This window comes from Schizosaccharomyces pombe (genome assembly GCF_000002945.2).
Source record: "Schizosaccharomyces pombe strain 972h- genome assembly, chromosome: II".
Lineage (NCBI taxonomy): Eukaryota > Fungi > Ascomycota > Schizosaccharomycetes > Schizosaccharomycetales > Schizosaccharomycetaceae > Schizosaccharomyces > Schizosaccharomyces pombe.
The window spans coordinates 3849500-3875011 of record NC_003423.3 but is presented as its reverse complement, the minus strand read 5'-3'; the positions used below and the strand labels follow the sequence as shown (position 1 = coordinate 3875011).

The 25512-nt window shown below is 38.2% G+C and overlaps 8 protein-coding genes, 14 long non-coding RNA genes and 1 other non-coding gene across 23 annotated transcripts; 13 read left to right on the top strand and 10 right to left on the bottom strand.

Annotated features, from left to right (window-relative positions):
- The first annotated feature begins 105 nt into the window (after window positions 1-105).
- Window positions 106-758, top strand: snoR61. Its single transcript, NR_193811.1, has 2 exons — window positions 106-214; window positions 551-758. It is a non-coding gene; the product is annotated as a small nucleolar RNA snR61 (small nucleolar RNA).
- A 568-nt stretch (window positions 759-1326) lies between these two features.
- Window positions 1327-4302, top strand: cwf3. Its single transcript, NM_001022533.3, has 2 exons — window positions 1327-2189; window positions 2248-4302. The coding sequence occupies exons 1-2, from the start codon at window positions 1374-1376 to the stop codon at window positions 3802-3804; spliced, it is 2373 nt and encodes a 790-aa protein (NP_596612.1). The 5' UTR covers window positions 1327-1373; the 3' UTR covers window positions 3805-4302.
- SPOM_SPNCRNA.6322 lies at window positions 1387-1620 on the bottom strand. Its single transcript, NR_195672.1, has one exon. It is a non-coding gene; the product is annotated as a non-coding RNA (long non-coding RNA).
- rsm10 (mitochondrial 37S ribosomal protein uS10m) lies at window positions 2192-4844 on the bottom strand. Its single transcript, NM_001022532.3, has 2 exons — window positions 4640-4844; window positions 2192-4573 (listed from the first exon to the last, which is right to left on the bottom strand). Exons 1-2 carry the CDS (start codon window positions 4717-4719, stop codon window positions 3967-3969), a joined length of 687 nt encoding a protein of 228 aa, NP_596611.3. The 5' UTR covers window positions 4720-4844; the 3' UTR covers window positions 2192-3966.
- On the top strand, window positions 4722-6156 carry SPOM_SPNCRNA.6320. The gene has a single exon (NR_195670.1). It is a non-coding gene; the product is annotated as a non-coding RNA (long non-coding RNA).
- On the bottom strand, window positions 5070-6085 carry SPOM_SPNCRNA.6321. Its single transcript, NR_195671.1, has one exon. It is a non-coding gene; the product is annotated as a non-coding RNA (long non-coding RNA).
- Window positions 6157-6285: 129 nt separating the features above from the next.
- SPOM_SPNCRNA.6319 lies at window positions 6286-7685 on the bottom strand. Its single transcript, NR_195669.1, has one exon. It is a non-coding gene; the product is annotated as a non-coding RNA (long non-coding RNA).
- Window positions 6362-7678, top strand: mri1 (methylthioribose-1-phosphate isomerase). Its single transcript, NM_001022531.3, has one exon. The coding sequence runs from the start codon at window positions 6411-6413 to the stop codon at window positions 7488-7490; it is 1080 nt and encodes a 359-aa protein (NP_596610.1). The 5' UTR covers window positions 6362-6410; the 3' UTR covers window positions 7491-7678.
- A 274-nt stretch (window positions 7686-7959) lies between the features above and the next one.
- ssn6 (transcriptional corepressor Ssn6) lies at window positions 7960-12712 on the bottom strand. The gene has a single exon (NM_001022530.3). It carries the CDS (start codon window positions 11505-11507, stop codon window positions 8199-8201), a length of 3309 nt encoding a protein of 1102 aa, NP_596609.1. The 5' UTR covers window positions 11508-12712; the 3' UTR covers window positions 7960-8198.
- SPOM_SPNCRNA.6318 lies at window positions 9743-10032 on the top strand. Its single transcript, NR_195668.1, has one exon. It is a non-coding gene; the product is annotated as a non-coding RNA (long non-coding RNA).
- Window positions 10223-12126, top strand: SPOM_SPNCRNA.6317. The gene has a single exon (NR_195667.1). It is a non-coding gene; the product is annotated as a non-coding RNA (long non-coding RNA).
- SPOM_SPNCRNA.6315 lies at window positions 12284-14981 on the top strand. The gene has a single exon (NR_195665.1). It is a non-coding gene; the product is annotated as a non-coding RNA (long non-coding RNA).
- On the bottom strand, window positions 14455-14703 carry SPOM_SPNCRNA.6316. Its single transcript, NR_195666.1, has one exon. It is a non-coding gene; the product is annotated as a non-coding RNA (long non-coding RNA).
- Window positions 14982-14995: 14 nt separating the features above from the next.
- On the bottom strand, window positions 14996-18793 carry rgp1 (protein sat1). Its single transcript, NM_001022529.3, has 2 exons — window positions 18316-18793; window positions 14996-18025 (listed from the first exon to the last, which is right to left on the bottom strand). The coding sequence occupies exons 1-2, from the start codon at window positions 18656-18658 to the stop codon at window positions 16716-16718; spliced, it is 1653 nt and encodes a 550-aa protein (NP_596608.1). The 5' UTR covers window positions 18659-18793; the 3' UTR covers window positions 14996-16715.
- Window positions 16090-18959, top strand: SPOM_SPNCRNA.1645. The gene has a single exon (NR_150541.1). It is a non-coding gene; the product is annotated as a non-coding RNA, possible alternative UTR (long non-coding RNA).
- On the bottom strand, window positions 18959-22382 carry SPOM_SPNCRNA.6314. The gene has a single exon (NR_195664.1). It is a non-coding gene; the product is annotated as a non-coding RNA (long non-coding RNA).
- Window positions 18990-22355, top strand: rfc1 (DNA replication factor C complex subunit Rfc1). Its single transcript, NM_001022528.3, has 4 exons — window positions 18990-19141; window positions 19210-19328; window positions 19377-19436; window positions 19497-22355. Exons 1-4 carry the CDS (start codon window positions 19070-19072, stop codon window positions 22048-22050), a joined length of 2805 nt encoding a protein of 934 aa, NP_596607.1. The 5' UTR covers window positions 18990-19069; the 3' UTR covers window positions 22051-22355.
- A 157-nt stretch (window positions 22383-22539) lies between the features above and the next one.
- rib3 (3,4-dihydroxy-2-butanone 4-phosphate synthase) lies at window positions 22540-23447 on the top strand. Its single transcript, NM_001022527.3, has 3 exons — window positions 22540-22589; window positions 22638-22755; window positions 22799-23447. Exons 1-3 carry the CDS (start codon window positions 22553-22555, stop codon window positions 23256-23258), a joined length of 615 nt encoding a protein of 204 aa, NP_596606.1. The 5' UTR covers window positions 22540-22552; the 3' UTR covers window positions 23259-23447.
- Window positions 23433-25066, bottom strand: arx1 (ribosomal export complex protein Arx1). Its single transcript, NM_001022526.3, has 3 exons — window positions 24825-25066; window positions 24528-24688; window positions 23433-24490 (listed from the first exon to the last, which is right to left on the bottom strand). The coding sequence occupies exons 1-3, from the start codon at window positions 24999-25001 to the stop codon at window positions 23575-23577; spliced, it is 1254 nt and encodes a 417-aa protein (NP_596605.1). The 5' UTR covers window positions 25002-25066; the 3' UTR covers window positions 23433-23574.
- SPOM_SPNCRNA.6313 lies at window positions 23634-23867 on the top strand. The gene has a single exon (NR_195663.1). It is a non-coding gene; the product is annotated as a non-coding RNA (long non-coding RNA).
- SPOM_SPNCRNA.6312 lies at window positions 24621-25125 on the top strand. The gene has a single exon (NR_195662.1). It is a non-coding gene; the product is annotated as a non-coding RNA (long non-coding RNA).
- Window positions 25099-25363, bottom strand: SPOM_SPNCRNA.6311. Its single transcript, NR_195661.1, has one exon. It is a non-coding gene; the product is annotated as a non-coding RNA (long non-coding RNA).
- Window positions 25271-25488, top strand: SPOM_SPNCRNA.6310. Its single transcript, NR_195660.1, has one exon. It is a non-coding gene; the product is annotated as a non-coding RNA (long non-coding RNA).
- Window positions 25489-25512: the final 24 nt, after the last annotated feature.

The window sequence follows — 25512 nt, the reverse complement described above, 5'->3', positions numbered from 1 at the left end:
ATGTATTATAAATTATAAGCTTTAAAACTTTAAACACACTATCTTTTATACCGAGGTCTGACAGTTTTTTGTTAATAAAAACAGTCACAATGTGCTATTAAAGCACCAACAAAACATTTAGTTTCGTTGTGCTGGTGATATCGCACAAGTTAAGTGAAAAGGGATATTTTGCTTAACTTGCTACGATATTGCTAGTTAGATATCTTTTTGAATGGTATGTGCAAATTTTTTTTTTTTTAAATATGTTTTGAGTTGATGATGATCATTTCTGTTCCTAGTAGGGCATTCGATGCGGACACTTTTGTATTTTAGGAATTCTTCGTTGCTGAACTAACTCAATAATTTTGAAAGCCTAATTCGATTACTATTAATTACTAACTTCTTAGGTATGTTTATTGAGTCTGTGTTAAGATTGCTAAGATGATTATACTTTACCCCTTTCTGTTGGTGATAATCAATGATCCTCAGAAAACATGCATCACCGAATGAACATAGCACGTCTCAGCCATTAATTTCGTAATTATTAATGTTTTTATATTAACTAATTTAGATTAATTGATTTTAGCTGTTTTTTACCGAAGCATTTACTAAAGCCATTTACATGTATGATGATACTTAATTTTCAGTTCTGCTTCTGAGAAAAGCTTGAAGACAACCTGATACCAAGAAACTCTCTATTATCTGATTGTGTTAATAGGCTTACTGCATTTGCTTGTGTTTTGAAATAGATAAATCAAATATATATGTTCGTGTATTAATTTGGAGTTTGTCTTAGTATTGATTGTTTCTTTGTTTATAGTATATATTGCAAACAATTAGTCAAGGATTTAGGCATTTCGATGTGATTTTTGTAAGCTGATTATATGTACAATTAGTGTTTTTGCCGCTCCTAATTAGTGATAACTAGTTTGAATACTCGTTAATTTTTATGACCAAAAGTCACATTAGCACCACTATTAGCTTTATATCTACCAGGTGAAGCGATTTTGCGTTTCGTATAAATATAATTTGAATATAGCAATCAATGAATAAATTCGAAGTACAGAAGAGGTTTACTGATAAGGGTAGTTAAATAGCAGAAGGTCGTTATGGATAGTGATTTACAACAAATGAAATAGAAATCGAAGGGCTGTATTTTGTAGCTCTGATTTATCAACATACTTTGGCTTAATTCCCTAGAGGTGGGCATATAGACAGTCTTTTAATTCTGTAATTTATTTGTTTTATATCTTATAAGCAATGTGCTTTCTCAATTAAGTTTCATCTTATGGGGTTAAAATTGAACTTCATATTTTTCACTTGCCCAAGGTCTATTGTATGCACGACAACAGCCTACATCGGGCTTCTTTAGAAAACAATCAAAAGGATTAGAAATGGGAGATGTTATTCCACTGAAAGTTAATTTTGATCTAATTAATGTTGATGACGAGCCGTTTGAGCTTGAATTGCTACGTGATCCATATTCTCTGAAAAGTTGGTTACGATATATAAAGACCCATGAAGGATCTACTTTGGAAAAGCGTGTGCTTTTATTTGAAAGAGCTTGTTCAGAACTCCCGGGAAGCTATAAAATATGGAAAAGCTATTTGGAACTACGTGTAGCGCATGTTGAACATTTGAACCCATATTTTCATGCCGAAGCTTTTGCTTCTGTAAACGATTGTTTTGAGCGCTCTTTGATTTTATTGCATAAAATGCCTGTTATTTGGAAACTATATTTACAATTTTTGATGAAACAACCAAATGTCACTAAGATTCGTTGTACATTTAACTCTGCACTTCGCGCCTTACCGGTAACTCAGCACGATGATATTTGGGACATGTTTACGAAATATGCTGAAGATATTGGAGGATTATTTTGCATCCATGTCTACCGCAGATATATACAAGTAGAACCAAGAGCAATTGAAAACTACATTGAGATACTTTGTAAATTAGGGCTGTGGAATGAAGCTGCTCGACAATATGAGGATATTTTAAATCGGCCCGTGTTTTTATCAGCAAAAAGGAAGAGCAATTATCAGATATGGCTCGAGTTTTCCGAGTTAGTTGTTCAGCATCCTGACCATACGCAAAACATAGACGTAGAAAAGGTTTTTAGAGCTGGCATTAAAAGGTTTTCTGATCAAGCAGGGAAACTATGGACTTATTTGGCACAATATTATATACGCATTGGTGACTACGAGAAGGTATGTTTAACTGGTTTGTTTATTGACCCCTTATTGCAAAAACTAACTTATCGTACAGGCAAGAAGCACATTCTATGAAGGGATGAATAACATAATGACTGTAAGAAATTTTACAATTATATTCGATGCTTTTGTTGAATTCGAAGAGCAATGGCTATCTGCACGAGTTGAAGCAAGCAGCGGAAATGCAAATGACGAATTAAGTATCGATTTTCATATGGCCTGGCTCGAGAAAATACTTGACAAACGTCCGCTTTATATCAATGATGTATTATTAAGGCAAAATATAAATAACGTTGACGAATGGCTTCGCCGAGTCAAGTTTTTAGAAGACGACAGCGAAAAAGTTGTTCAAGTTTACACAGACGCTATAAAAAATGTAAATCCAAAGCTGGCGCATGGCTCCCTCGGCAAATTGTTTTCAGAGTTTGCTCGTTTTTATGAAAATTTTGATGATTTAGAACAATCAAGGATAATTTTTGAAAAGGCTACTCATGTACCATATAAAACAGTCAATGAGTTAGCACAAGTTTGGATTGACTGGGCCGAGATGGAACTTCGACATCAAAATTTTGACGCTGCGAGAAAATTAATAGGAGATGCCGTTCATGCTCCTAGAAAAAGTCATATCAGCTTTTTTGATGAATCACTCAGTCCACAAGTACGGCTACACAAGTCATCTAAGATATGGATGTATTATCTTGATCTTGAGGAAAGCGTTGGTACGATTGAAACTACACGCAAATTGTACGACCGCGTCTTTGAACTAAAAATTGCTACTCCCCAGGTGGTTGTCAATTATGCAAATCTCTTAGAGGAGAATGCTTATTTTGAAGATTCATTTAAAATTTATGAGAGAGGTGTTGCGTTATTTAGTTATCCCGTGGCTTTTGAACTTTGGAATTTATATTTAACAAAATTTGTTAAACGATATCAAGGAACGCATATGGAAAGGACCAGGGATTTATTTGAACAAGCATTAGAAGGATGTCCGCCCGAATTTTCGAAAAGTATTTATCTTCTGTATGCCGATTTCGAAGAAAAGTTTGGCAAAGCAAAAAGATCCATTTCTATTTTAGAAAAAGCGGCCGACAAGGTTAAAACAGCAGACCGTCTTGCTATTTACAATGTGTTACTCGTTAAAGTGGCATTAAATTATGGTGTACTGGCGACAAGGACAGTTTATGAGAAGGCTATTGAATCCCTGAGTGACTCAGAAGTCAAAGATATGTGCTTAAGGTTTGCTGAAATGGAGACGAAACTTGGTGAAATCGATCGTGCTCGTTTAATATATATTCATGGAAGTCAATACTGTGATCCAAGAGTTGAAACGGATTATTGGAAAGCATGGCAAGAATTTGAAATAAGGTACGGAAATCCAGAAGAAACAGTTAAAGAAATGCTTCGTATTAAACGGTCTGTACAAACTAAGTTTAGCACTGATTCCCTTCATATAGCGAAGAGAGCAGCTAAAATTGAAAGTGCAGCAGCACCAATGGATCCAATGGAACAGCTTGAAATGGAAAAATCTGAAGGACCTAAGGCACTTGCGGGTTTTGTTCTTTCGAAAAGCAATCCCCAAGAAACTTCAAAAATTACTGGTGAGGAAAACTAACGAAACAAGTGTGGACTATTCGTAACGTTTTTAGTTAAAGAACACTTTTAATGAAGAAAAGCTAGTGTCATATTGTTAAAAAAAAAAGTACGAATACAGTCAGAGTATTTTTGCTAATAAACGGTCCAACATCAGAGTAATTGAAAACACATTAGTTAATTTTTATTTTCGAGATGAATTTTTTAACAAATCTTTGTAAATGGGGTCGTTTCTGAGCAATTTTTCGGCATTTTGTGTGATTATATCTTTTTTCGAAGGACCGTTTAACAATTCTTTGAAATTATCAGTAGACTTAGACTGTGACTCGAAGTTTTTAAGGGCATCATCGATGGATTCGTATTCATAAGCTTTTGCTTGCAATTTTAAATCCCACATGTTGCATTTTCGTAAATAACTAAAAAACGTTTCTAAAGTAACTGGATTGACACTGTACAGTTGTATAAGTCGAGAGTGCGTAATACGTTCAAAATTCTCCTGAGAAGATTTGTGAATAAAAGGTGATCGGAGTAAAGTCCAGCTTTCTACTTTGTTGGGTAATGGACGTGGACCCTTGATTGGAATTTTCATGTAATACGCTGTTCGACAAATGAAGTCGGTAAACGTATCAAGTTTTGGAGTTTCAAAGCTTTTAATTTTTAGAGAAGCACAAAGTACGTCGTTTTCAGAAGGATTGAATTTAACAGGGTTCAAATATACAGCTGCAACGTTGGAAGGAAGCTGTTGAAAAAATGGATTCTCAAAAAGTTGATCCTTTTCGCTGTTCCCTTTGCTAATAAATTGGGGTTAGAATGTACAAAATTATAGCTTAAATTAGAGGAAAGGATTGAATACATACGGTGATTCTTTGCCAATAGCTGTCTGGAAACAACGTTTCGGTTGCACGCGAGGTAATGTACCAAACATATACCGTTTCATGATTAATATTTTAGCCGGTTACTTAAAATACTTGTTAAGAAAACCACAAGAACAAAATTCCAACAATTAAACACTGTAAAGGTGTTTTTTTTTAACAAAATTTTTTGGTTGGAGTGGGGAGTAATGGTCGAGCTACACTTGTCATCCACCATCATATTCAGTTTAACACAATTATCGTAGGACTAAGGGGTTATTAATCAATGTTTTAATTGAACATAAACAAGCGGAGCGAAATCATTTTAAATGTCGTTCGCGCGTGAATACCTTGAAAAACACGTAGATGGTAACATTTATTTTAAAAAAGCAATATCATTCTGTAATTTATACTATGATGGAACGATCTAACTATAAATTTTTTATTTGCATTTGAAGGTCAAAGTTTAGAATTCAAAGGTGGGTGTGATTGTACTGTACTAAAAATATTATTGATGCACCATAGTGAAGAAAACCAAAAAAATTCGATTAAACATGAATATTTGTGATTATAAGGCTTTCAGCACAATTTAAAATTGACCAGTATGATGAGAGTTCTCAGTCAGCAATGAGATGTAATTTTTTAAAATTATGAGGAGACAATTATTTTACAATAACAAATTCCGGAAGTTAACAAAAGTGTGAACTGAACAATTGTGCTTTTGAGCTAGGAATTAAAGGTTTGGGACTGGCATCCTACTTGCAATTATGGAAGAATCTACTGATTTGTCATTCAAATTACTTTATACTACAAGAATACATAGGGATTTTGGAATTAAATGCTTACCTCGTAACACAATAATCGTTCTCATTTAAATTGGCTTTAACAATGAAAAATATTCAATGTTTTACAGTTTCAAGGTTGTATGTTAAACTGTTACAGCAGACAGCTATATAAATATATTAACTTGCGACCCTTGTTTACCAATCCTGCATTCAAAACTGACTTGCGATCACTGATATATATATATATATATTTAAGTATTGCAAACGAGTATCACTTTTCAAGCAGATAGGTTGGTGTCAACAACTTCTTGCTGCATGTCAAAGTCAAAGTCGCACATATGATTATTAAATTGACACTACCGAACATCTTGATAAATACTTCAAGCATGGCTTTTCTGGAAAACGAAAAAAATATATCGTTCTCATCTTTAAAAGTTTGAAGTTTGTATACATAGGTTCTACAGCTGTAATTCCTTCATAAAACATCAATGCATATTATTATTCCTTGATTCTAATATGTCAGATCGACTCATTATTAAAAATAAATTCGGTGATACATTTTTTAATCTATAATTCAAGGCACCATACTCATTATCAAAATAACTTGGTAATATAATTTGACGATGGAACTTACATCTTTGAATGAGTCTAAATTTTTTGTTTACGCGTTCAAAATGTTAGATGCATATCAAATAGTGCGGATAAATAAGAAGCACAATATTAAGTTAGGGTTGCTAATTTTATCTATCTATAAGCAGTGTCAAAAGTACGAAAGACTGCGTTAACTCTTCTTATAAATTTATATTAAACTTAATGTACTATTTTTTGTTCCTAAGTAAACTACACAGTGTAACTTTATATTAATTCATTATTTCTATTAATGCATCGCTACGAGCTTCATCAAATCCTTTAATTTTATCTGATGCATGTGCGTTCGTGCGCTAGTGAAGTAAAAGTTTTCAAAGGCAGAGATATTCAAAAATTTGGGCAGAATGTCGTTGCAAGCAATCATTTATAATGAGGACAAGCTTCTTGTATTAGACCAATTACTTCTTCCGTACGAGCGTAAATACATTTCAGTTAGTAATGTAGAAGACGCATTCGCTGTCATAAAAAAAATGCAAGTTCGTGGGGCCCCAGCTATTGCTATTGTAGCAGCTTTGAGTGTGGCTGTCGGATTAAAACATCTTTCTGAAGATGCAGATGCAAAAGAATATGTTATAAATAGCTTTGAGCATCTCAAACAGTCTCGTCCTACCGCTGTCAATCTTTTTGAAACTGCAAAGTTTATGCAAGGCATTGCTCTTCAAGAAGGAAAAAATTGTCGAAATAAAATTATTCAGGAAGCGGAGCGTATGCTAGTAAAAGATTTAGAAGACAACCACAATATTGGAACTGCTGGCCGAAAATTCTTGTTGCAGCATTACAAAGATAAAGACAAGCTCACCGTTTTGACCCATTGCAACACTGGATCTTTAGCTACCTCAGGTTATGGTACAGCTTTGGGGATCATTCGTAGTTTACACGAATCGGGGAACTTGGAACACGCTTATTGTACAGAAACTCGCCCTTATAACCAAGGCTCTCGTCTCACTGCTTTTGAGTTGGTTCATGATAAAATTCCAGCAACTCTAGTCACAGATTCCACGGTTGCTTCAATTATGCACAAAATCGATGCCATTGTCGTCGGCGCCGACCGCGTTACTCGTAATGGCGATACTGCAAACAAGATTGGCACATATAATCTTGCTATTTTGGCAAAACACTTTGGAAAGCCTTTCATAGTGGCTGCTCCCTTTTCTTCAATTGACACTAGTTTAGCGTCTGGTTCTCAGATTACCATTGAACAGCGACCTCCGATTGAAATGACCACGATTACAGGCCCCATAATCACAGACTCTAACAGCCGAAATCTAGAGGATCCAAAGCGTGTTCGAATTTCTATTGCTGCTCCTGGGATTGACGTGTATTCCCCAGCTTTCGACGTTACACCTGCTAATTTAATAACTGCCATCGCTACAGAAAAAGGATTTTACACACAACAGACTAACAATAAGTATGATTTTTCTTGAGTTCCTTGGTATAGTTTATTATGCTAGTCTCTGCTTTAAAGAAGCAACATTTGTGAGCGAACTTGGCATATTCTTACAGGTGATTAGCACCTAAAATTTAAAAGTCTTTTGAATTGTTTCAGTTTCTCTTCTTTCTTTCCATATATAGTTTACTCTGCTTTTGTCTACTTAATAAAAATAGATAATGAGACTACAATAACTTGTTTTATATAATTAGTTATGTGATTCCTCCATAATAGTGCATATTTGGTTTGATTAAAGCATCTATAATTTATGCAATATATGACACAGGGTCTCGAGATTATATATTTTAAATAATTTCCTTTTTTCTCGATAAATGTCAACTTCAGATACAATTTTTGTTTCAACAGATCAATAGCAGACGTTTATCGTAGGTGGGATATACTTTCCTTAACAAAAATTCCCGCGTATCAGCTACACCAGTATCATCAATTTTTAAAATATGTATGACTATTGTAAGCAAATTTCAAATGTGAGCATATTTTACATTTCAAAAAGTTATTTTTATTAACTCCGAAAACTATATACATCAAAGAAAATTTTTAGGACGCATAACACTCAGATAAATACAAGAAATAAAGCAATTGCAATTCAAACCAACACACACAATATCAAGTCTAATAATCGTACTCGAGCCTTGATTATCATGAAATAAACATTACAAAAAATTGGGCCTTGGGGGTATACTTAAACTGACACGGTTTCTTTTTCTCCCTCATCATCATCGTAATTTTCATCAATATCGAGAGTCCTTGCTGCTTGCTTTGGACTCACACTTTTTGGGGCAAGAGGTGTCGAATCTTGATTTTCGGGACTAGGAGAGCTACGCTCTTGCGATTCTTTTTGGGGCAGTTCCTCTTCTGCAGTAGTAGTAGTAGCGGCAACAGTAGCTGTAGATGTATCAACAGCATCCGTAGACTTATCAACGGTAGCTACATTATCCATATTGCTGTCGCCGTTAATATCGTTAGTGTTTTCAGTAGTAACATCATTAGAAGTATCATCTGACTTTTCTTCGGGACTCTTGGGTAAACTCTCACTTTTAGGTTCCGAAGTCAACTGTGCAGAATCCACCTGTTCAGAAACTGACTGCTTAACTTCTTCCTCTCCAACATCGTCATTTACATCAGCAGTTTTCTGACGCTTTACTGGCTCCGTCGAAGAAACGTCAGTATCAGCAGTTTTCTCAGTCTCCTGGTGATTACGCTTGGTACTCTTTGGATCAGCTGTGCCTTCAACCGGTTTCAAAGCAGGCTCGGGTTTTTGTGGTTTAATACTCTTAGCAGCATCAGATTTTGAGCTTGAACTAGGTGATCCACTAACAACTGTGCTATTCTCCAGCTTTTTAGAGGAATCACGTTGAGTAGATTTTTTAGGATCACTTTCATTCGAAGCTGAAGTCCTCGTTTCCCTTGATTTACTAGAAACTGAATTGCTACGTTCACGATGACTAACATTAGAAATAGAATTATTGCGTGAACGCGGCTGATCTGATAACTTATGTTGAGGAGACTTGGTAGACGAAATAGAATTTCGAGAACCTGAAGCGTGCTTGCCTCGAGGAGTAAAAGCATTAGATTGGTGTATAGTCTGTGGCACAGCAGTCTGGCTCGATGGAGCAGCAGTTTGTACAGGAACAGTAGAAGCAATTACTGGCTGAGTAGCCACGTTGTTATTAGTAACTGACGGTTGTGTTTGGTAAGGCTGTTGCACGACGCCTGATTGACCGGTAGCAGAAGGAAGTTGAGCTTGAGGTAAGTGTGGAGGTTGCCAATTACCCGACAACTGAGCAACAGGAACATTAGAGTAAGGCACGCCTGGCTGGTTGATATACTTTGCAGTCTGTACGTTTGGGACATTGGAAGGAGGAGCGTTGACAATTTTATGTTGTTCATTATTAGGTCCACGTAACAATTGTAACCTTGCCTTGATGTGAGGATTAGTGGGGTCCAATTCAGCAGCACGCTGATAAGCATCAAGCGCATCACTTATTTGATTATGACAACTCTCGTACAAAGTACCCAAGTCATACCAGACTTCCGAGATGTAAGGATTTAAGCGAATAGCACGGGAATAAGCATCCAAGGCGTCTTGATATTGGTTGATTTGATAATACAAAACACCAATCGAGCACCAAAAGGTAGGATTTCTACCATCACGATACACAGCTTGTTGATACGCTTCATATGCCTTGTTGTATTTTTGTTGTGCCACATAACAACGACCTATCAGATACCAAGACTGAGCATCAGTGTCATCTGCTTCTAAAGATTTAGTCAGATATTGTATAGCAAGATCCTGGTTAGTAAACGAAGATGACTGTTGATGGCACAGCCATCCGAGTTGCTGTAGAACCTTGGCATGATTGGGAGTTTCAGCTAAGACACGTTCATACGCTTCCTTGGCTAATTTATACTCTTTTCGTTGCTCGTATACGTGACCAATTTGGAAGTATATGTCCAAGACGGTTAAAGGCTTAGGGGGATTATCAAGGATGTGACGAAAAAGCTCTAACGATTGGGCAAATTTATGCTGCTGTTTGTAAATGATTCCCAAACGAAAATATATTTCATTAACCTTCTCGAAGTTGGGATCCATGCGTAAGCATTGCATAAATGCCTCCTCAGCATGCTCATGAGAGCCATAACGGTCGTATAAAATACCGATCCCGTACCATAGTTTCGGATCTTTGGGATCTTTCAAATGGTACAAAGCTTGACGATAGGCGGAATAAGCGCGAGAAAGATCATCCTGCATCAAATAACAGTGACCTAAAGCACTCCAAATTTCACCCTGCTTAGGATCACAGTCTAAAATAGTTTGGTAATATTCAATGGCAAGCGGAAATTGCTCGCGGTTTCGTAATATGGTAGCAATTTGAAGCATAGCGGGAATCGAATATGGGTTCTGGCGCAAAGCGGACTCATAAGCAGAAAGGGCTTTATCCTGATCATCAAATAGCTCTGCAAGACGGCCAATCTGAATCCAAGTTTCCTCGTTAAGTGAAATTAAATGACGAACAGATTCAGGAGCGTTGGGCGGCAGCACATTGGCGCCTTGTTGAGCAGCAAGCGTAGAAGTAGCTGCGGTTTTATTTTGAGGTACAACAGCCATAGCAGGAGAAGAAGTCATGGGAACAGGCTGGGCATTTTGAACAGCGGAATTTGCTGCAGGAAGGGTCACCGGACTGGCCAAGGTGTTTGGGGTGCCATTTGCAGGAAGAGCCTGTGGAGGAATGGGAGGCAATGCAGCCTGGTTTGGAGCAGGAACGGGGGCAATAGCAATAGGTTGGCCAGCCATTGGATGATTGACGGCAGGAATCGAATAGTAAGTACCATTTTGAGAAACTATTGTAGAGACGGGCTGCTGAATACCAGAATGTAACTGACGCTGCTGTTGTTGTTGCTGCAAAGGCTGCTGAGGCGGCTGCGGTTGTTGAGGCTGTTGATGTTGTTGCTGTTGAGGCTGTTGTTGGGGTTGCGATTGTTGTTGCTGTTGCAGGGGAACGGGAATGTAAGGAGAAGCCTGGTTGGGAAGGGGTAGCTGTTGAATGGGTTGGTTGGAAGAGAGTATGGGCATCATTCGTTGCAACTGAGGATGCTGCTGAGGTGCATTCGTAGCAGCAACCATGTTTGGAGGAAGTTGTCGGTATTGTTGAGGTTGTAGAACCTGCTGAATGGGAACAATGGCTTCAGCATAATGAGGCTGGGATGCAATAGAGACAGAGGGTGGTTGTTGAATGTTTTGCTGGGCAGGGCCTAAAGAGGGAGACTGCTGGGCAGGTTGCTGCTGTTGAGATAGTAGAGGATGCAATGTGGAACGAGGAAGATGAGAAGGGGGAAGGGAAACAGAATTGGCATGGAGGGGTGAAGCGTAGTAAGCAGTCTGAGGGGGCAGCGAAGCATTTGGGTCGGACGAGAGGACTTTTGAGCCCATGCCATGGTTGGGCTGTGCATTCTGGGAAGGAGAAGCAGTAGCGACTTGTGATTGGGGCATATCAAAAAAGTTTTTAAGTACAAATTAGATAGAGAAGAACGAAAACACGGAGGAGATCGAAATATGAAAAAAAAAATAATAATAATTAACAATAAACAATGGACAATGAAAAAGAGAAAAGAAAAAAAAAAGAACAGAGAAAAAGAATAGAAATTCTTCAAGAATGCAACATCCGCTTATGGAAAAGGAAAAGTTCAGAGAACGAAATCCACGTAAACCACAAAAATAGAATGGAAAAAAGGAATTGATTAAAAAAAGAAAAAGAAAAAATTACAGCGAAAAACGAAGGATGTTGTCGTATAAAAGTGGATACTGTACAACGATGCCAAGAGCAATTCAGTGGAATAATAGGTTATCCAGGCAAAGTGAATTGATCAATGGAAAAAAAATGGTCCTTGTTTCACCAATACGTGTAAAGGTAGGCGAGTATGTCAGATAAAACAAAACTGTATTTGTAGTATACAGTGATGTACTTTCCTATACTATATACTTGGTCCTAAGAGTTAACAAGCCGTTACACCAAAAAACCAAAAGGCAAATGAAAGCAGGGAACGAGACACAGTGTTGAAACAGTGTCAAGTAGAGTAATCACTTGTGAATGGTTAGATTCGTGTGATTGATGTCGAGCAACAAAAAAAAAAAAAGAAACTATAAAAAGAAAAAGCAAGCAAACAAAAGCAAAAGCAAAATAGAAAAAAAAAAGCTAAGCTATGTCAAGTTTGCAATTGTATAAAAAAAAAGAAAGAAAAACAAAAAAGCTTCCCGAATTTTATTTGCCCACAAAAAAAAGAAAAAAATTGAAATACTTACGAAAAGTTATGAGATGTCGCGCAACGTCGCCGTCAAGACCAACGAACGACCGACCGACTCAAGTAGTCTGTTGAAGAAAAGCAAAAGGAAAAAGAGCAAATAACCAAATGGAAATAGACTCTAAAAACACGATGCGATATAAAGCGCAGAGCAAGACTTGAAGAATAGTTAGAAGAAAAATTCTAGTCTGCGAAACTGTCGTTTTCCTATGCGCCAAGCAAAGATGTAGTTGACAAGAGTGCTGCTATGCTGGCTGACTAAGGGTAAGTGCGTAAAGACGTACAACACTGCAATGTATACGAGTGCGCCGAGAGCGAGTGAGCGGGAGTGGGTGAGTATGAGATATGCGAGAGAAGCTCACCTAGTGACAAAAAAGTCAACGACAAAACCAAGATCAAGAACAGGGAGTATAGTGAATCTAATATATAAGGATTTCGGTAAACCCCGATTGTGCCTCTTTGTACTTGGGTTGAGCGGGTGGAAGAGGGAAGCAGCGGCAAAAGGAGGGGGGAAGAAATGAAGGGGCAAATCAAGACAAACGCAAAAGAGGTAAAAAGTGAATGCTGACAACCAGGTGCAACACAAACGGAACTTTGACCTCGCAAAATGTCACCTGAGAATCATCGCGTTTTCACGAGAGCGAAGTAACAAAGACGGGAGTGTTATGACAAAAGGCAAAGGCAAGGGCAAGACAGGGTAAGGTAAGGCTGACGAGTTGGCGACGGCTTGGAGCTCGTATTTTAAATATAACGCAAAAGAGAGAGATGCAGGACAAGGGCGATACAAGGCAAAATGTGTAGGCGAGGGAAGGCATAGATAGAGAGAGAGAGAGAGCGCACAATAAGGAAGAAAGATGGGCGAGATTGGATGAAATGGGTGAGTCAAGAGAGCTGGGAGAATTTCAAGCGTTTCTGTTTGTAAAGAAGATTATTATTCATCAACAAGGAACTAGATGGAGTGTGAAAGGAATGGGGATAGACGGGGATAAAGAAGAAATTGGGGTTATCGGTTACGTTGGTAGTAAAAAAAGGAGGGAAGCGTCATAATAGAGAGAAGGAGAAAAATAACAAAAGTTGGATTGGATAGAATTTAAAAAAAAAAAGAAAAAAGAAGAAAAAAAAGAAACATTCAATCAATAACAATTTCGAAAAATCTTTTTACTTTAAAAAAAAAAAAAAAAGCGACTTTATGGAAACTGTATTCCACAGTGCGAAATGAACAAAGCAACAAACGACTCTATTCGTCTTTGAGCCCATTCTGTTGGTTGAGGATATATAGTGTAGCGTAAGTTAGCTCACCGCTTGCAAAATTGAGCCTAGCACAGGGCGCTAGTAGAGACAAAAGTAATCAACGTAAACAAAACGCATCGTGTTACTTGCAAGATAAGAGAAGAAAGAAAGTAAAAAGGAAAAAAGAAAATTTACCAACGAATCACACTGCATATGCTTTTGGTTGATGGGATGGCTTGTCCAAAGCAGCCACAAGGCAAAATAGGAGGATGCAAAGCAAATGCGCAAGTAAAAAAAAAAAAAAGCATGCGAAACCGAACACTCTTAATGAGATGATGGAAAAAGGTGAAATTTCTTTACGGCAATTTCCACTCCACCGAATACCGAACCGATCGATCAAAAGTGCTGCGGCAGCGAAAAGTCTAGCGCAAAACACATTGCTGAAAACGTATCGCTCAAAGCACATCGCTTGACTTGATCTGTCATGCATGCTTTGCAATTTCCACGCCATCCCCTTCCATTCAATTAGTTTAGCCATGAAAGGATGGATGGATGACAAGAGCAGTTTGCAAAACGAAAAAAAAAGAGTGCAGTGGAACGAACTTTGCGAAAGGGTTCAATGTATTTCAGTAAATTGGCTAGACCCACATGGGCAGCGTATCTAAAGTAAGCTCACATAAGTGATTACGAGTTGCGAGAGCCGACAGTGACATTAACATTTGGGCAGGCATGACCAAGACCATGACAATATCTTACCTTTCTGAATGACGACCTCTTACAACCTGGATGCATCGATATTATTGATATGAAAACTTTCTTATTATACGAGATTCTTTTCTTACGGCCACCATGACTCTTTACTAGTCCCCCTTACTCTTCATTTTACTCCTACTACTCCCCAAATTCATACACACTTTCATTCGTCCCTACTTGATTCTCCAAGTATCACCCGATCGCTGTATGCTCGCTCCTACTGCGACGAGAAGAAAATTGCATCTCTTTTGTCCGTCGATCCCATTCTCGATTTGCACACGTACGCACATATGATAAGGCATCGTTGCAGGTGACGTTGTAATGTCTGCCGCTTCCATCAGCACGATTTTTAGTCCATAGCATCCCTGTCCCTTTGTTGAGCGCTGCACATAAAGGAAAAAGAAAAACCGAATGAAATTTGATTTAATGTAACATACATGCTTTACTAATAAACGAAGAAAAGAGTCGATAATGTCAAGGGGAAATCTAAAAGAAAAGAAAATACTATACTATACTATACTATACTAGACTATACTTTACTTTACTAAACTATACTATTATAATGAAAAGGATCCTCAAGATTCATTCTTATACGGATGTATGTTGTTTCGATGTTTATAAATAGGAATTGGATGTTTAGTTGGCGAGTTATTTAGATGTTTAATGATAGTTATTTGTATTATTTAAATTATTTGTATTGTTAATATTATTTAAATTATTAGTATTATTTGTATTTGCATCTATTTATATGTTTAATGATAGTTATTTGCATCTATTCATACAACTATTTCAATCATTCAACAGGAATAAAACCATTTCCTTTTTATTCTATCCCTCTTTCTTCTTCTAATCTTCCTTTTCATTCTTTCTTTACTCTCTCTCCCTACTCAACTCTTCCCATATCTAGCGTTCCTCCTACCTCCAGCGTTTCTCCCAAGTCTAGCGTTTCTCTTATGTCTAGCCTCTTTTATATGTTTCGCTACCATCTATTTAGTGAAGTGCGCAAGAATTTGTTCTTTTCTTCTTTCTTTCTTTCTTTCTCTGATCCTCCTCCTTGTGCTCTTTCGTCCTTCTTGCAACGTGCTATTTTTCCCTACAAGAACCTCCCACTGCCCAAGGCCCATCAACAATCTAACATGACGCGATTGATAGGAGAATGACTTTTAGGTCTCGAAAGCCAAACCTTACCTCTTCGGAAGATGCGCGTAGAAAAACGCACCGTTTCCATATCACCAAATAGGAGAAAACACTATCGCGCCTTATTCACTCATTCCAAAAAAGTGTCGTCATCGTCAATGAGGGCCGCTGTCATCGACAAATAAGAGGTCAGTCATCTTTCAAGGCCAATTTGGTCAAACTGACTCGACTGGTGCCGCAAGATGAAAAAAAAAAACACCGATGTCCATTAGAGCCCATGTGGGGCAGTGCCCCCTTGAGAAAACTGACTTCACCCCTACCCTGAAAAATGACGTAGTATCAGGGCGTTCCGAAACGGATATCGAGTCAATTTCCTTGGCATTGACGGTATGGACAAAATGGCAATTTTAAGAAAAGTCGTACCAAAACCATCTGATCTTCCCAATCACCAATGATCTCAATTTCACGTCACCTCTCACTGCACGGCGGTAAAGGAAGGAACGGGGAGGTTTTTTCCGAGATTGGCTCACTTGCTCACATTGGCAAGATTGGCTTCGAGAATAGCATAACCCAGTATAACACACTTAAAATAGAAATAGCATTGTGTAACGAAGAAAGCCAAGGCTGCGTTAAGACAGGGTTAGGCCAAGTCAGGTCAGACAAGGAAGGGGGGATACACATACAACATACCTTTTCCATTCCTTGCTTGCTGGCTTACTACTTCCATTGCAAAAACTGCTACTACTGCATAAAACGTCACTTGTCTGCTAATAATGCATACAAAGTTACCGAGAGATTGGAAATTTGATATTGTATGATAGATTGCATTCGTGACACTCAGTGTCCGAACCCCTAAATGCATAGAATGAAATGACATGATTGATATCAAGCATCAGCGCAAAAAAACACGCACCAGAGCCAGCGCTACAAGAAAGCATCGTTAGGGAGCCAGGGGAGCCTAAAGTACCCAAAAGGAGAATTGCGAAATCAAGGGAATTGTCGTTATCTTAAAACTAAGCGACACTTTCAATCATCCATCGTTCTTTCGTTCTTTCTCTCTCACAAACAATCGTTATATCCTTTTTTCGTGGCTTCCCACTTTACTGCACAATGAGGGGAGTACGAGAGAGAGCACGGTGCGGTAATGGATTGAATTTTCAAAATGGAAAGCAAAAGCGAAATCATCCATTCTCGCAGACGTTAGCAAGGTTGGAGTATGAGCTGGTTAAAATTTTTTGAGACTTGATTTGATCAACGATCGGATTACTCAATTGTTTGGCTAAACCGGTTGCATCCCCTCCATCCCTCCTTCCATTCCATCTTCCATCCACACAACTCGCTTTTCAATTCGAATCGGCAAAACACATTGAATCGTCTCTGCCGCAAACGTTGTCGGTGCATGCTGGATTTGCATCTCTCGCGAATTCGTTAGCGATGCCATTCGCTTGTGCTGACCGCTCTCCCTCCCTCCTTTCTTCTCTTCCTCCTTGCTTACCTCTTCGCTCAATCTACCTTCACTCACCCTCTGTACTTCTTCACTGTATCTCGATCGACTCGGACTCTGCACCTCTTCACTATATCGGGGATGCGCCGGTCCCTGCATCTCACGTTTCTTGTTCACCGCCCTTAACAATTCCACCCGCAAAAAGTGTTCCACTCCAAATTGCTGTGTTTCAAATGTTTCCGGACATTCCTCCGGCACAACCATCGAAGCGCTCATGTTTTCCAACTCAAACACTCCCCGTGTAATTCTACACCACACTTTTCGCGTCGCCCTCTCCGTCCCTACGCTGTTGCGTATACGGATGTCTGGCACAATACGCTCCACACTTTCAAGTTGCATATGCACTTGTCGAACCATCGCGTCCAGTCCTTCTAGCTCAATCATCATCATCTCTCCTGTCCGATATCTGCTTTTGCTCAAAAGCAATCGACATAACACTTTTTGTTTGCTTGTAATCTCAAACCTCGTGGCCATTGGTTGCTTGGATTCGAGTTTTTTTAACAACGCAATTTTTTCTTCATCCTCTTCCTCTAATACTTCTTCATTGATCTCTGACCTCATTCCATGATCTTGGAATTCTCCTCCTCCCTCTTCATTAGACTCTCCATCAAGTAGCTTTTTTATGTGTTGCTCGTATTTCTTTTTTTGCTTCTCTTCCTCCTGCGCATCCTGCGAAAGTCGTATACCGTTTTTACCGAATTGCCTACGTGCTTTCTCTGCTGAAACCTCTTCAATTTCTGCCGCATCTGTTTCAATAATCGGTTTGGATAAATCTGCAAACAGCTTCGAGGATTGTCTGTTTCCCGAATTCTTTCCGAGTGGCAGTTCAGGTTGCTGTTGAACGTTGGGTACTATAGTAATTTCAAATTCATGCTCTACACAAGCATTGTTGGTAGCTGATTGGACTCCTATGACCAGTGCGTGTTGAAATCGAAAGGCCAATCCTTTATATGTAGGTGCTGTTCGAAGGGGAATTCTTCGCTTCAACCGAAAGCATTTTTCCTCTCCAGGAGAAAGCGTGATATCGACTCCTAATATATCTGGACGAGTCAGTAGCACTGGAATGGCATTTTCCTGCTTTTGTTCTTTATCGGTTAGTATTCATGCTTAAGCAGTAGGTTGCAGTAAAAATAAGAGTAACCATCTTCCAAAAAAAAAAAAAAAAAAAAAAAAAATTGAATAAAGAGTAAATATGTTTCAAATGAATTACAAAACTCTTCCCAGACAACCTTTCTGTAATTCGTCAATTGACTTTATGTCCACCTCACCGTATAAGCACTCTTCCGAGCTATATCTTCCCTCCAAATGTAAGCCAATTGAGAGATTTTTTTTACCAAGTCTTTATTTCCTTTTGCACCCTTTCACCATTACATACCTGAGGCCTCTGTCAATGTACTTGCTTGTTTAACTCCAAATAAATTTCCAATCATCCCGTTCAGAGTATTAATAACAGAATAACTGCTGGATACCTTGGGAATATGTACTAATCCGCTCATTGTCCTTTTGTTTAAGAGCCCCTGCCTCTGAACCTCATCGAATTCTGTAACGCGCACCAGTACATAGTCAAGGTACATTTCACCATGGATAGAAGCATAGCACAAAAGTAAATTTACATCTTCTGAACTCCTTAGATTCGTGAATTTTACAATGCACTCAAAGTCAGTTCCGGATTGAACTACATTCACTGGCATGTACATTTGCACATCACATTCTGTCATTGTCGAACACCACTAAACTCTTATATTCGATAATTTCTCAAGCCGCTGGCTTCAGCTTTACCTTAATAATAACCATACAACTTGGATTTCTTCATTCGTATTGACGAACGTTTATTAGTCTCGTAACAAATGCACAATCAAAATAGTACTGTAAAAGAGCCCACTTTTCTTCCTCCACGACTCATTTTACGAGATTAAATAACGAACGCCCACAATCAATTTTTTACACTCTCCTTACTATTCCTTAATTTACTCATTTACGAATGTTTTAACGAAGCTTTGTTAACTCTCTGCTTTTGGCAAATTGTCACATTCCTTGCTATTGTCGCCCAATATACATACATACACTGCTTTTTTGGAAGTTAGACAGTAGCTTCTCAGGAATTGGGTAATTGTTATTCATCGTCGGAAATGAGTAATTCTGACATTCGAAGCTTCTTTGGAGGAGGGAACGCTCAAAAAAAGCCAAAAGTCTCACCGACTGTATGTTTGTTTCTTCAATCAGTCAAATTTGATAAGCTAGTCATTCATTTTCTAACGTCTTTGTCTAGCCTACTTCCCCAAAACCAAAAAGGAGTTTGAAGAAAAAAAGAATCGTTTTATCAGATGATGAAGATGGTACAATAGAGAATTCAAAAGTTCCTGCATCCAAAAGCAAAGTGCAAAAACGGTTCGTTTAATTCGGGTTATCAGTTTATATTTCTAACCCTCCAACTAGTAATGAGTCGGAAGATATTTCCCATTCTTTGCCATCCATTGTTCATGAAGACGATAAACTGTATGTTTATTTTACTTTTACCTCATTATGCGTTGTTCGCTAATTTGAATTTTTGTTTAGTGTCGGTTCAGATGGAGTTTCAACTACACCTGATGAGTACTTTGAACAACAGTCTACTCGGTCACGTTCTAAACCGCGGATTATCTCCAATAAAGAAACTACTACTTCCAAAGATGTCGTACATCCTGTAAAAACAGAAAATTTTGCCAATGACTTGGATACCACTTCAGACAGTAAGCCAGTTGTCCATCAAACTAGAGCTACACGTAAACCTGCTCAACCTAAAGCAGAAAAATCGACAACTTCAAAGTCAAAATCTCATACCACAACTGCGACAACTCACACAAGTCGTTCTAGCAAGTCGAAAGGCTTACCTAGGTTCTCAGACGAAGTTTCCCAAGCCCTCAAAAATGTTCCTTTAATTGACGTAGACTCTATGGGTGTGATGGCTCCAGGTACTTTCTATGAACGGGCGGCTACAACACAAACTCCAGGCTCAAAACCCGTCCCTGAAGGCAATAGCGATTGTCTCTCGGGAATTAGCTTTGTTATTACAGGAATTCTAGAGACTTTAACTAGACAAGAGGCTACAGACCTGATCAAACAATATGGTGGAAAAGTGACAGGTGCACCTTCTGTTAGAACAGACTTTATTCTCTTAGGTGAGAATGCTGGTCCAAGAAAAGTGGAAACAATTAAACAACACAAGATTCCTGCTATTAACGAGGATGGACTCTTCTATCTTATAACTCATCTTCCTGCTTCAGGAGGAACGGGTGCTGCGGCTCAGGCTGCTCAACAGAAAAAGGAACAAGAAGAAAAGAAAATCCTTGAAACTGTTGCGAGAATGGACGATAGTAATAAAAAGGAATCACAACCTTCACAGATATGGACTTCAAAATATGCGCCAACTTCTTTAAAGGATATTTGTGGTAATAAGGGTGTCGTTCAAAAACTTCAAAAGTGGCTACAGGATTACCACAAAAACAGGAAGTCCAACTTTAATAAACCTGGACCTGATGGTCTGGGTCTATACAAAGCCGTATTACTCTCTGGTCCTCCAGGTATTGGCAAGACGACTGCTGCTCATTTGGTAGCAAAATTAGAAGGTTACGATGTTTTGGAACTGAACGCTAGTGACACTAGAAGCAAGCGCTTGCTAGATGAGCAGCTGTTCGGTGTGACAGATAGTCAATCACTTGCCGGCTACTTTGGCACAAAAGCTAACCCCGTTGACATGGCAAAGTCCCGACTTGTACTCATTATGGACGAAATCGATGGCATGTCATCGGGTGATCGTGGAGGCGTTGGTCAGTTGAATATGATTATTAAAAAAAGCATGATACCAATTATTTGTATTTGCAATGACCGTGCTCATCCAAAGCTGCGGCCCCTTGACCGTACTACGTTTGACCTCCGTTTCCGTCGGCCAGATGCTAATTCAATGCGATCCCGAATAATGTCTATAGCGTATCGTGAAGGTCTCAAATTGTCACCACAAGCAGTCGATCAACTGGTTCAGGGGACGCAGTCCGATATGCGCCAAATTATTAATTTGCTATCCACTTACAAGTTAAGCTGTTCAGAAATGACACCTCAAAATAGCCAAGCTGTTATTAAAAATTCTGAAAAGCATATCGTTATGAAACCATGGGATATCTGTAGTCGTTACTTACATGGAGGAATGTTTCATCCATCAAGCAAGTCCACCATTAATGATAAATTAGAGCTGTATTTTAATGATCACGAATTTTCTTATCTTATGGTTCAAGAAAACTACCTTAATACTACACCAGATAGAATTCGTCAAGAACCACCGAAAATGTCACATTTGAAGCATTTAGAATTAATATCTAGTGCTGCTAACTCCTTTTCCGACTCTGATCTTGTTGATTCAATGATTCATGGTCCTCAACAACACTGGTCACTTATGCCAACCCATGCTCTTATGTCTTGCGTGCGACCTGCTTCTTTCGTGGCTGGTTCCGGTTCCAGGCAGATTCGCTTTACTAATTGGTTGGGTAATAACTCGAAGACAAATAAATTATATCGTATGCTTCGTGAGATACAAGTACACATGCGTTTAAAAGTATCCGCTAATAAATTGGACTTGCGGCAGCATTATATTCCAATATTGTATGAGTCTCTGCCTGTAAAGCTATCAACAGGCCATTCAGACGTCGTTCCAGAAATCATTGAATTGATGGATGAATATTATCTAAATCGTGAAGATTTTGATTCAATAACGGAATTAGTTCTTCCTGCAGATGCAGGTGAGAAACTCATGAAAACCATACCGACTGCTGCAAAATCTGCATTCACAAGAAAATACAATTCTTCGAGTCACCCCATCGCCTTCTTTGGAAGTAGTGATGTTTTACCTATGAAGGGCTCTGCTCAGCGCGAAGTGCCGGATGTCGAAGATGCAATTGAAGCCGAAGATGAGATGTTAGAAGAAGCTAGTGACTCAGAGGCTGCTAATGAAGAGGACATAGATTTAAGCAAAGACAAATTTATTTCGGTACCAAAGAAACCTAAAAAAAGGACTAAGGCAAAGGCTGAAGCGTCCTCTTCTAGCTCAACCAGTCGCCGATCCAGAAAAAAGACAGCTTAAAAAGCTCTGAAAATATTACTTTTACGGATTGTATATGAGTTATCGGGATTATATTGCTGAGTAAGTGAAATTTGCGAATACTTTTCAATTACTTTGCAACAATAGTAAATAATATAGATTTTTTGGTGGATTTTACAGTTCTGGTAAGATATGCTCAAATTTTCTTAATCTTAAATGTGTGTTCTTTTGTCCGTTACATACTTTAATGTTTATAAGATATATTATATCATATTTAGCATGACCGTATTTGCAAGGTTAGATTTAAAAATTCGGTGAGTGGTATTTTCAATAAAGCTATCGTGAACCATATCATTTGTAATTGAGTCAGTAAAATAAAAGCTAATTGACAGGCGGTTTAAAATGTATAAAATTATTTTTATTATTAATAATTATATCGTTTCATCTAAGTACGCTACATTGCTGTGTTAACTATCAGAGTTATGGTGAGCTAAGTGCTTAGTAAACTTAGCAGAGAGCATCTGAAAAGCTGCCAAATACCAGAATGCTTGCATCAATTGAGGAAGCAGTGAATGACTTTCGTAAGCATATTTCTTTTTAAAAAGATAAAACGCTAATATCATGACAAGGGGATGGAAAGTTTTTAATAGTGTTAGACGATGAAACGCGTGAAAACGAAGGAGATCTGATTATTGCAGGTTGCAAAGTTACTACCGAACAAATGGCATTCTTAGTCAGGCATTCTAGGTATGCAAAACGACATGGAATTGTTTGAAATGCTAATAAATAGTGGGTATGTCTGCGTACCCATGACTGGTGAACGTTTGGATTCTCTAGAAATTCCTATGATGGTAGATAATAACGAGGATCGTATGCGAACAGCATATGCAGTTACTTTGGATTATGCCAACGGTACTACCACTGGAATATCCGCTCACGATCGTGCATTAACGACTCGACAGCTAGCCAATCCAGAAGTAACTTCTCCTCGTGAGTTTAATCGACCAGGACACATTGTTCCCTTAAGAGCACGAGACGGCGGTGTTTTGGAAAGAGATGGTCATACGGAGGCTGCGGTGGATTTGTGCAAGCTTGCTGGTTTACCGCCTGTAGGAGCTATCTGTGAATTAGTTCGTGAAGAGGATGGCTTGATGTCTCGCTTTGACGATTGCATAAGCTTTGGTAAGAAATGGGGAATCAAAGTTATTACTATCGAAAGCTTAAAATCCTACATTAAAGGGCGTATGTAACTATAAAAGATAATATCGTTTGCCATAAAAAGTATCGTGTTTGATGGTACAAATGTTTTTGAGTTCTTTTTTGCACTGTTCAATATAGAAATTTGGGGGTTTCCCAAGGCATTAGACTAGTTTTCCATTTAGTCAGGTTTATTGATTTAACAGATTGACAAACTTATTATACATCTTCGTTATTCACAATTTTATTTGTAGATTGTATTTACCTTTGACCCGTAGAACTTTTATATTGATTTATAAGAACTAATCCAAAAAAGAAAAAAAAATGAACCAACCAAAATTATCTATAATAAAACCAACCATTGATTATTTAAACGTTAATGTTTATGCTTTTGATATTAACGTTAATTCCTTCGCAAATGAGAGCCGCGTCAGTACCATCTTCTAAAGAAAAGTCGCTTTTTACATAACTTGGTGGAGTAGGAACTGTGAGACACAACAAATCGCTCGAAGGATTAGGCTGAGTAATGACTGTTAGTTCCTCACGAGCTATAACGTTAGAAGGAGAAGAAATGAGGACTGGCATTGGAACAAGAATATGACGATCCGTTAATTCTCTCAATCCCAAGAGGTTACGTTCGGAGGATAATGAACCAAAATGGAATGGAAAAACCGATTTCTCTTTTTTTATTTCGGATAATAAGCTCCTAGATGCTTTCAACTTAAGCATATAAGAAACATTAACATCGTGAATATAAAGAGTTGGCTTCAAGTCAGGGTGTTCTTTTAAAGAAGAAATGGGTTGAGAGGACATAGAGATATCAATAAGCCATGCTTCTTTAGGCATAACGTGCCAAGTATTCAGCTCAGTGGACAACACATTGGCAGGGTCTAAAGAATTGGTAACATCTGCTTTCCTAGTCTCTTCTTCGGGAGCAGGCCACTCAACAGCGTGTTTAGTATTTTGGTCTTCCTCAAGCCGATCAATCGTAGGTTGGCCAACTAAAAATCGACTGATGCGGCGAATTCGAGAGCCGGGACAAACAGATACTCTAAATTGAGAAGCGATGTCATCGACAATTTTACGAAGACGTGAACCTGTAATTGGATCATCAGAATTATTGGTAGCTAAGAGATTGGCAACAGCTTTAGAAGCGTAGTGAGCAGCACAAATAGCATCAGCACCAGGTCCAATATAAGGTCCCATACCAGGCTGAGGAGGTGGTGTTACAACAATAGTATGACTAATTAAAGCTGTATAGCCGTCAAAATGAAGTCCCATTGAGCTGAAAAAATTAGCGAAGAATGTAAAAATTCACTTACATTTTGGTAACATCTCCAACTTGCAAATGATAACTGTTATCATTTCCAGCAATTACGCTTTCAGGACCAGGCGCATAGTTATAAGCACAATTATTGACACAAATACTGGTAGGTTCTGCAATACCCTTTTCAAAACGTTGAGATTTGTAAATGGAAGATTTCTGATCTCTGTTAGTCACTAAAATATATTAAATAATGGAAAGAACAATTATCGGAATAAATTTTGGAAGCAAGTTGCAAAAAAGATTGTCATCAAAAGATGAACACGCTTAAAAGAAAAAATGAACAATTACTTACATATTCATGTAAAAGATTATCACCATATGAAGAGATCTCACGCGTAGACGCTCCTGGGACGCAACGAGAAGCAACCTGATGGAAAGCTTTGCTAACTAAAGCACCAGCATCACGATACTTCGAAAATTGGCTTGCATCGACAACACGAGAGTTACTATCAGAAGGATCGAGCTCCATAATTCAAATCAAAAAATTAAGCAAAACTCGCACTTCAAACAGTAAATCTGTTGATAGTGCCTTTTGAAAAAAGTATTTAAAAACTTTTGATCGTTTACCAAATTTAAATACCGACTCGTTACATCTTATACGGTCATAATCCACCACATCACTATTTTTAAAATGACACTCTAATTCGTATTACCACTTAATCAGTTTTTAACTGTCTTCAGTATTTGTTTGTTACAGTGCCGTATAGGTGAATACATTGAGCAACACCGCTCTCAATATACAATAGCAAAAACGATAGTAAAGCAAGTATTGTTAGATTCACGGCAAAACCAACAAACGATCGCAATGAGATTTCTTTATTAAACACAATTTTAAAGCAAAAGAAGACATCGAGACGTATGCAATAACTTGCATAACTGATAGTTAAAGAAACGCAAGAAAACTCTTCTATCTGAAGCATAAAACTGAATTCGTTAACACTTTTACCGTTGTCTATCGTACTCCGTTATATTAAAATACA